The following is a 9,700-nucleotide window of genomic DNA, read 5'->3' on the forward strand; positions in this document are numbered from 1 at the left end:
CTGTTAAAATTAACCCGCCGTGACTGGGTCTGGAAAGCCCTTCCCTGGGAATGACAGGAATGTCTTTATCCTGGCCAAAGCAGCGCCGGTATGGGGCTGTTTGGGGAACCCACTGCCAGAGACAGTCCTTCCTGTAAACAGGCCAGAAGCCATAAAAACTCCACAAATTCCTCCCACTGCCCTTTTCCTGGGATCAAGGGAGGGCCTGAAACATGCAGGGGATGCAATGGTGTCCCCCCAGACTGCAGCAGCTGGCACGTGCCGGGGTCCCCCGGTACCACAGGACAGGATGAAGGCAACACCAGCGGCTGCTCGGGGCCAGGAAAATGTCTGTCACTGTGCTGTGGTTTTGTGACCGTGGCCTGGAAGAATTTCAGTGGCGTTTTTTTCCTGCTGGGAAGAAGAGCAGGCAGAGAAGTTCTGCTTGCTGGCAAGCCAACGTGGCAGGGCTGGGCCAGCCCAGGGCACAGGGTCAAGCAAGACGCCCCATGCCATCCCCTGCCCTTGCTGTGGTTTTGGCTCCACTTGGGGAACAAAACTATGATGGGAAGCCCAGCAACAAGGAATGGGCTGTTCTGCATTGCTTGTTTATTTTATCATGGGGAGCTTAATGAAGGAACAAGGGATGGAGTCTGGGGTTAGGTCCACTGCTCCCCATGTCCCCTGGTGCTGGATGGGAGTTGAAGCTGTGCACTTGTCCCTGCCAAGAGCTGGGGACTCAGAGAGGATGTGTGAATGCAGGGAGGGGGCCAAGTGTCAGGCACAGGAGTGTCTCCCCAAGTGAGATGCCACCTCCAGCAGGGCCTCGGAACCAGAGGGTGGAAGTCAGGGTGGTGAGAGGTGGCCGGCAGCCCCAGTGCTTGTTTTCCAGGGCGGAAGGCCAGGGGTTGCTCCCGTCTTCCCTTCCCCTCCTCCGGTGCTGCTGGCAGCAGGCTGGGCGCTCAGCTGACAGTCACGGGGAAGGCATTAGCAAAGCAAAGGGGAGTTCCCTCGCACCATTGCAAGGGAAGATGAGGTGCTTTACCCTGGCCCTCTCCTCGGGCAACCCTTCCCCACGTCCCCACAGCATCTACAGGAAAAGCTGGGCACAGCCTGAGGGTCCGCCCTCATCCATACACACAGTGGGGGGAAAACCAGCCCTGTGTTGAGCGCTTGCCCATCTCCATTAAACCCACCAGATGCTCCGGTGGCCAGCAACCGGTGTGCCTGTTCCCTGGTCTGTGTGCCCTGGTCTGTGTCCCCTGGTCCCTGTCCCAGCAGCTGTGCACACCCGCGGTGGCCACAGGGGTGCTCAGAGGACCACCCGCCGGTCCAGCTGCTCAGCCCGCCCGGCTCGCTGGTGTCTGGCTTCCAGGTGCTTGTTTTGGACCTTCTCGAAGTGCTGCAGCAGCTCCGTGTAGTCGATGTTGGAGGCTGCTGTTCTCTTGAAACTGGTGCTGGGCTTGGAGTTGTCCCTGCAGGGTGGGAAGAGAGAAGGTGGGAAGGGGATGGGGATGTTTGGTGCTGTGAGCATCCAGCACTGGCAGCACCAAAAGCTTGTCCTGAAGAAGCTGAGCTCAGCAAATCCTAGTCATGCTGGTGCCTCATAAAATACACCCAAAGACGTATTTTCTTCCTCTAAAGGTGTGAGATATAGAGCCCAAGAGGTCGTGGGACAAGGAGGGGACAAGGGACATCTGCATCTTGGCCCCACATAGGAGGTTTAATTCCTCGGACACATACTCCTCTCTATCCCAACCCACTGCAGTCAAAACCAGTGAGATAAGGATGCCAGGGCCATATGCCTCAGTTTCCATGTCTGCTTCTTTAAGCGAGCAAAAGACATCCAGTGGCAGCAGGGACAGTCCTCAGGGATGAGCACCCATGGCTCCAAATGCAGGCTCCCTAGGGTTCCAGCCATGGATACTCATCCCTGTGCTGTCTCCATGCAAGGAAGGAGCAGACACCAGCCACAGGATGCCCATGGGAAGATGGCAGGCAGCTCTGGTGGCCCTGGTATGTCCCTGGGGAGGGGGCAGCTGGGACTGGCCAGTTATGAAAGCCGGCTTCGGTGTTTGAAGGAATGTAGGTCAGAGTTAATCAGATGCTCAGGCTGTCTGACAGCTCGAAAAACCCCCACTGCCAGGGTTAGTGGGGAGAAAAAAGGAGGGGGAAGCACATGCAGCCCCCTCTCCGCCCCCCCAATTAAATATCAGTGCTGGGTTGTGGGTAGGAGCTCAGTGCCGGAGGCCATGAGGGATAAAAGCCATCCCAGGGAAGCAGTTAAAAGCCAAAGAGCGACAACAGCAGCAGGGGGTTAATTCAGAAACCTGCCCATCTTGGGAGCTCTTTTTGTTCCCAGGGCTGCGCCAAGGCAGAGGCAGCTTTATCATCAAGCCCCCCCACTACTCATTAGCTAAGGGTTGGAAAGCAAATCCCACTGGCAGCACCCCTGGGCAGGGAGCATGAGGATCTCAGCTGGTCCCCAGGGAGATGCCGCCCTTGCACATCTCACGCATCCCCAAAGGCCAGGAGTGGGAATGGAGCAGCCATCCGGAGGCATTAGCAGGGTGCCAGGCTCCTTTTGGGTGCTGTGAAGGCTGTCCAGGCTGCAGGGGGGATGCTCTGGGAGCAACCCCCCCCCCAGCTGCTGGAGTCTTTCTCCATAAACCTCCTTCCCAGCTCTGCTCGTTTCCATAGCGACCCCACAAGTGAAATTTTCCATCCCGGATGCCAAATGCCTGTGGATGAGGCACAGCCCTCCCAGGGTTACCAAATATAGACACAAAAAACCCCCCTGGCCAACACTCCCGGCCGTGGGGACAAGAAGCAGCCACGGCCACAGCAGAGCTGGGGGGTGAAAGCCAGAGCATGGGGCTGAGTCCAGGATGGGGGCTGAGCCTGGAATGGCAGGGATGCTCAGCTGTGGGGAACAGCTGATCCAGCCCTGATGCTGATGCTGGTCCATCCCCCCAGCACGTACGTGGTCTGCATGAGCTCTGGGTTGGGCACGCACTGGAGGCGGTGGGAGAGGAGCTGGAAGGCGCTGCTCTGGGGCAGCAGCATCAGCAGGCCATAGAGAGCCTTGATCAGGTAGGGGTTGTTCTTCACATCCAGCAGCTGCAGGCGGAGATCTGGAAGAGGATGGGAAAGCAGGGAAATGTATTTAATCTCCAGCTGCAATAGCAGGTTCCTCCCACCCTCTCTGATAGCCTAAGCCTCTGCAAGCCAACCCAAGGGGCACTTGACAGCGCCCCTCTCCCCTTTCATTAACCCATCCATCTTGGCATCCCATGGTGCCCCAAAATCCCTCTCCTTGACACAGCCCCCTGGGGGCAACTGGCTTCCCAGTCTGCCACTCCTGATACCACTGACACCCGAGGCTGTCCATGCTGTCTGCCTGAGAACACACATGCAACACAGGTTGCTCCTCAGCTTCTCCAAATTTAGCAGAAATACCCACCCTGGAGCATCACATCCAGAGGGCTGGGTGACACCCTCCTGGGGACTCTTGGGAGCAGAAGGAATCCCCTCTGCTTGGTTCTGAGGGTTACATGTCCTGCGCCTTAGTTCTGCTCAGTAGAGGCAAAACCCTCCTCTGGCTCCATCCCTCGCTGTGCTCACGGCAGAAGAATCTTCTGGAGCCCTAAACACAGCTGAAGGGGCAGCCCAGGAGAGGGGCAAGGTCTGTGTCTCAGTACCTCACCTCCTGGCTGTCACTTGTACCGCTGGTGTCTCCCAGTGAAGGGAGCCATCATCAGGGATGACACTTTATGGGGGACACGTCTATCCCCTACCCTGAGATGTGCAGACTAAGGTGAGTGGCTGGGGAACAATCAATGCATAATTTTGGGGCACGCAAAACCATCACAGACACGTGGGTGCCTCACACATTGGGACAGTCATCCTGGGGATACAGGACAGGGTCTACAAGAGGGAGCATGAATGAGGGTCTCTACTGCCCAGCTGCTCTAAACCTTCTCCCCTTAAATACTCCCCAATATCACCCTGAACCTACATAGGTGCCCCATGAAGTCCTTTCCAGGACATTTCCCAACAACCTCAGTGCCCTGCTATACCTTCAATGAGAAGCCCAGAGGCAGCAAATTGACATAATGAGGAATCCTCCCATAGCGACAGGTCACCCTGCCACCATCCTGGCTCCCAGTGTAACACCCCTGAGCTCCTGGTCAGGCACTGATGCATTACCCAGTGGAGGACCCACACTGCTGGATGCTGGAGAAAACATCAGCTTGTTTTTTAGAGCTTAACTCTTAATTTTCAGAATAAAACCCCATTTTTCTTGCTAAGGGCCCCATCAGCACCCACAATTGCCATCCCGTGCACAGAGGGTGGCACAGAGGTCCCCCATCTGACGCCCTCCTCGTGCACCCCTGGAGATGCTCAGTGTGATCCAGGCCCCCTCCATCCCTTCCCCCATCCCTTTTGTTATCTGCCAGTGCCGCTCGCTCCCTTAACCTATATCTGGGGGGCAACGCTGCCCCCCCGTGCTGCCAGCATGCCCTGTTCCTGTGGGCAGCTCCAGCGCTGGGCAAACCTCCCGGCAAGAAGTCTCGTAACTTCTGCTCTATTTACTCGTGCGGCGGCTGCCGCCTGCGATGGAGGCGCGGGGAGGGGAGCACCCACCCGGGGTCTCCTCCTTACATGTGAATATGGGGCACTCGATGAGCTGCACCAGCTTGTCCACCTCGGTGAGGAAATCCACGGTGACCTCCAGATCCCCGCTGGATGTGGCTGTTAAGGATGGTACCTTGGGAAAAGGTGGCTGGGCAGCAGCAGATGGCTCAAGAAGGCGATGCCTGGTGCAGATCACGGCTTTGCCAAAGCCTCCCTGCATCCACAGCTCCTGTGGGATGTGAGCGGGCAGGGAACAGGCAGGGCTTGCACACAGGCAGGGCTGAAAGGTCTGTAGGGTGGCCAAGGGATGATGGAGGGAGACAGACAAGCAGGCAGGTATAGGGGAAGAGGCAGGATGAGTGTTCAGGGGAGGATGCTTGCTTTTACCCTCCTGGCCCATGGGGATGGTGTGTCTCCCAGAAGGAATGCCACTGCGCACTGGGAAAGGAACTTGAGCGTGTTATTGAGCTTCTTCGTTTGGAAAACTACTCAGGGAGGCTTGGGGTTTGCTGGCACATAAAAATAATCATTCTGCTGCAGACAGATGGTGAGCTCACCGGGGATTGTGCTGTGCTGGGCACTGCCTGCTCCTCACCAGGCCAGGAGGCCAAAGTCTTCATCTTCCTGGGAGGAAGAGGATGTTGAGGAGCCTCCCCTCCTGGGCAGGGGAAGGTCAAGGCTCAGTCAGGGCACGCCTTCCTCTCTTTTCACCACAAAAAAAGGGATGACACCAGGGGAAGGGAGCTGGCACACACCCAGCACAGGCTGCCCTGCCCTGGTAATGATGGGCTGCAGGCAGGAGGCTGGGCTGGCCTGCAGGGTGACCTTGGTTGCCACAGAGGGACTAAGGGCCAGCTCAGGCCCCACCCTGGCAGAAAATCCCCAAAGGATACAATTTCTGGATGAGGTCGTAGGCATGCTTATAGTTCTGGGTAAGGAAGCAGAGGGACACGGTGGTCACAGGGTTGTGACACCAGGACCGGTACAGGCAGCAGAAGAGGTTACGGCTTTCCTGGGGAAAGAGAGAACCAGTGGGGGTTGGTCACACTGGGAGCACAGACATGGCATGGCTCCAGGAACCCAACACCAACTTGCCAGCCTGGCAAGTGCCATCAAAACACAAAGGGACGTTTCTGGACCCACCAAGTCCACCTGGCACTGGCATGAGCCTGAGCCTCAGCCTCAGGAGATGGAGACCAGGTGGGCTTTGGGGTGACAGCACTCAGGGCTGCTGAGTCCACCACAGGATGAGGGGCTGGACCATGATGCTGTCCCAACCAGGGGGACACCCCTGCATCACTGGTCTTCAACAGGAGAAGGAGGAGGATAAATCTTCCTTCTCTCCTTCCTTGGATGTCACTGGTGCTGGTGGCAGCTGCTCAGCAAATCCTGTGGGCATGCTCCTGGGAGGGAGAGCTGAGGGACTGCAGGACTCTACTCCTGCTGTCACCTGTCCCACAGCCCATGGGGGGGGCAGACAGGGGGAGATAGCAGCTGCTTGAGGGCTCAGTAAGCCCATTCCCATTCCAGGGAGAAAAGCAAGAGTTGGGCACAGTTGGGCATATCCTCCAAGCCCATCTGCAGCTCCTGAAGGGTGGATGAATAAATAGGCTGCCCGAGCTCCAACCCTGGAACCCACCAGGCAGGGACTGAGCAGCAAGACACACTCCCAGGTGGCTGCCAGGTCCCCACCATGCCCATTATGTCCCTCCAGGTGCTAAGCCTGCTCCTGCTGCTCATACCGGGGTCTTCAGGTCCTTCAGTTGGTTTCTCAGCTGAAAGAGCTCGGAGGATGTCAGCAGGATGGTATTGAGGGTGTGGACCATGGTAGAGGCGAATTTGAGATCCTCCTCCCTAAGCAGGATGTCTGCCATGGAGTGGAAGATGTTCTCTGCATTCAGAAGTAGACAAAGCTGCCTGTGTTTCAGAGAGGAGAGAAACCAGGGGGGAAGGATGGTTAATGAGCACAGTCAAGACTCTGATGTGAGCCCACTTCTCCAAAGAGGACCAGGGAGGAGATCTGGGTGCACCAGAGGTTGGGTGAGTGTGGTGGCACCAGAAGGGGCAATACCAGGCTCTGCATTTGGAGGACGCAGTTATTCACACCAGGACAAGAACAAAAAACCATATCTGGGCTAAGACAAGCCCCTGGTCATATTGCTTTGGGACCTTGCTGGCACCCACTACTATGGCTCGTGCCACCTCAAGCCTTCCCATGACCTCCCTCAGGACGTTTCAGTGTCACTTTCCAGCCTGACCAGCGTAGTGAGTGTGCAGCAGCACCATTGCACATGGCATGTGATGGTCTAGTCAGACCAGTATCCCACTGACACTGGGGAACATCTCAGTGAGTGCAGCCAGTGGGGCGAAGCAATTCCTCCTGGTATTGTGCAACCAGGCAGTCCTGGAGCCAGAGGCTGCTCTTTGAACTCCTCCATGCTCCAGCTGCCACGAGATCCGGTGCTGAGTGGCTCCGGAGATGGAGCTGGTGAAGCTGGAAGATGTCTCTGTTCCACTGGATATCCTGCCACCAGTGCTTTCCCCAAAACAGTGTAACTGCCACTGCGGCCCATGCTGATCTGCCTGGCTGGGTCACACCAGGAATGTCCTGCTTAACAAACCTTGAGGCATTCCCAAGATTTTCAACATTTTTTTAGTCCAGAAACAAAAAAATAAAACCATCAGATTTTTTTTTCTCCCACATTTGTTTGGATTTGGGGATTTCCTGTTTTTCTCCAGGCTCCTGCCTTCCTGGGCAGTTTGTCTGAGGACACCTGAAATACTGCCCAGCGCCAGCTCAGATCCCCAGTGTGGGGATTGGAGGGATACAGGGAAGCCCACCTAGGGGGATTCCCTCCCCAGCTTCTCCTGAAACTGGGATGCTCCCTGGCTCACCACATTTCCCCAAGGGCTGACAGGGAACCTTGGCAGCAAGGCATCCCCCAGAACACCTCTGCTTTCCCCCAGCTTCTACCAAACACAGTTCCCCACCAGATAATTTTAGCTGGATTCAGATTTCCACCTGGAGGCATCTCTGAGAGGATTAAGAGGCAAAACAAGGATCAACTGCTTGGGCTGCTGGGTGGGAGGTGTTCACTAACTACCTGGTTTGGCTTGGAGGTAGGAGGTACATCTGAACGTTCCCTGCCTGGAAGTCATGTTTTCACCTCCTGGGGTGAGGAGGAGGAAGGATGTGAGTTTCCAGCCCCTGCTCCTGTGAGGACAGACCAGAGGAACACTATTTGGCTACAGTCAGACTCCAAACACCATACCCTAAAGCCTGGTAGTTTAGGTACACAGGAGGAGAATGAAGAAACAGATCTTCCCTCCTCAACACGCAGAGGAAGAAACCCCCCATCTTCCTCCCACCTCTTCGCCCTGCCAAATAATCCCTTCCCTCCTCACCCAGGCCTGGCTGCTCTCCACGGGCAGCTCCCGCATCCCGCGTGGCTGCTGCTGGACAATGAGATGCTCTGTGCGGGATTTTATGTAACCCAGCCCGGCGATCGCCCCGGACCCCGCTAAAATGGAACGGGCTGTGATAAATAAGCTCATTTATCCCAATTATTCTTACGTAACCAGCTGCATTCATGGGGATGAAAACGCTTCCCTGATTTCTCGCCGCTTGGACACAGGCTGGCTGGAGGAGGGAGAGCGGTGGGAAAGTGAGGCACGGAGGGAGGAAAGGGGAAGGCAGAGGTTTTTAGTCCAGCCTGATGGAGCCAAAAGCAAATCAATAGCTCAGCGTTGCAGGCAGGATCCAGTCACTGCCAGCTGCAGCAAAGCAGGACCAAGCCCAGTCCAGAAAGTGGCTCCACGCTACCCTTCTCCAGCAAGGGGGGATAACTGGATGCTCCAGCCTTGCCAAGCTTTCTCCAGCAGTGGAGCTGGGCACTTCAACCATGAAGTGGGATGGTTTAATGTGCCCAAAGAAGGGATGGGTTCTCCAGAAACAAACACTGGGATAGTTTTAGTCTCAACAGTGACGTGGTTGGTGCACCAGTACAGCCGGGACTGGCTGCAATGCTCATGGCTAGTGGGGAGCTGGTGTTTTGCACCTTCCAGGCAAGAAGACTACAGCAAGAGCTTAAACAAGAAAAACAGTGCCAGGGAGCACCGAGGGCAACTCAGTAACTTCCAAAGCTCCCCCATGACAAAAAGGATGCCTTCAGGTTCCCCCTCCACAGAAAAGGAAGTCTCTCACTTTCCATAAACAGGGGCTCTGCCATTTGGCTGGTGAATGCCGTGCTTGCAGTGAGCAGAGGGCTGAATGCAAGCTGCTTTCTAATTTCAGGCCTGGTTTTGATTAGTGGGGCAAGGTTGGGATTGTCCCCCCTCCTTTCAGCGGCACTGGGGAACTGGAAACTGTTGGGGTGCTAGAGAAGGAGCTGTGTGGACAGTCCCTCTGCTTCAGAGCCACGTCACCTCATAGGGATGCTGTCCCACTTGGGCACCAGCCCCTCCAGCTGCTCCCAGATTCTCTGGGATCCACCAGCAGAATGAGTTTGCCAGTGCACAGCATCCTCCTATGGCAGTGGCACAGACCTCAAACTCCCCTCCATGAAGCCCCTTGGCCGGGATATCCCAAAAGCAATCCCCAAAGGAGGTGACAACTGGCTGGTCCTGCAGCTGCTGGCCTCTGTGACAGCAGCCAGCAGCTGAGCCCAACTGCCAGCACCAGGTGGCTGCTGGTGGGGTGGGAGGGTCCCCAGGAGCCCATTCCCTGGGAGGCTTTGATGGCATGAGGAGAATGCCAGGCTGACTGGGAGGAGGCAGGGAAAGGGACTGAACAGAGGACAGGTGGCTTCAATTGAGATGTCAGTGGAGTGGCTGTGGAAGGGAACAGGGCAGAGGGGAGGGAAAGTGGGAGCCATACCCCTTATATGTATACACCATAAATATATCCTGGATATATACATCCCATAAATATGTGTATATATATACATACACATACACCTTGAATATATATATATATGTGTGTGTATATATATATCTCCCCATATATACATGATGTGATGAGGAAAGGAACTGGCTAATCCCCCTGAAGCATCATTCCAGCAAGATGTCTCTCCCTGGAGCTTTC

The 9,700-nt window shown here is 55.9% G+C and overlaps 1 protein-coding gene across 1 annotated transcript in view; it reads right to left on the minus strand.

The window, feature by feature from the left end:
• Positions 1-566: 566 nt before the first annotated feature.
• VAC14 (VAC14 component of PIKFYVE complex) overlaps positions 567-9,700 on the minus strand; it is a 55,534-nt gene continuing 46,400 nt past the window's right edge. Inside the window, exons 14-18 of the mRNA XM_031058481.1 lie at positions 6,360-6,534; positions 5,511-5,629; positions 4,645-4,724; positions 2,963-3,113; positions 567-1,454 (exon numbers count right to left, since the gene is read on the minus strand). Coding sequence (XP_030914341.1) covers positions 1,292-1,454; positions 2,963-3,113; positions 4,645-4,724; positions 5,511-5,629; positions 6,360-6,534 — 688 coding nt within the window. The 3' untranslated portion in view covers positions 567-1,291. The remainder of the gene's footprint in view (positions 1,455-2,962; positions 3,114-4,644; positions 4,725-5,510; positions 5,630-6,359; positions 6,535-9,700) is intronic.

Source organism: Geospiza fortis, unplaced genomic scaffold, assembly GCF_000277835.1.
Source record: "Geospiza fortis unplaced genomic scaffold, GeoFor_1.0 scaffold97, whole genome shotgun sequence".
In the NCBI taxonomy this organism is placed as follows: domain Eukaryota; kingdom Metazoa; phylum Chordata; class Aves; order Passeriformes; family Thraupidae; genus Geospiza; species Geospiza fortis.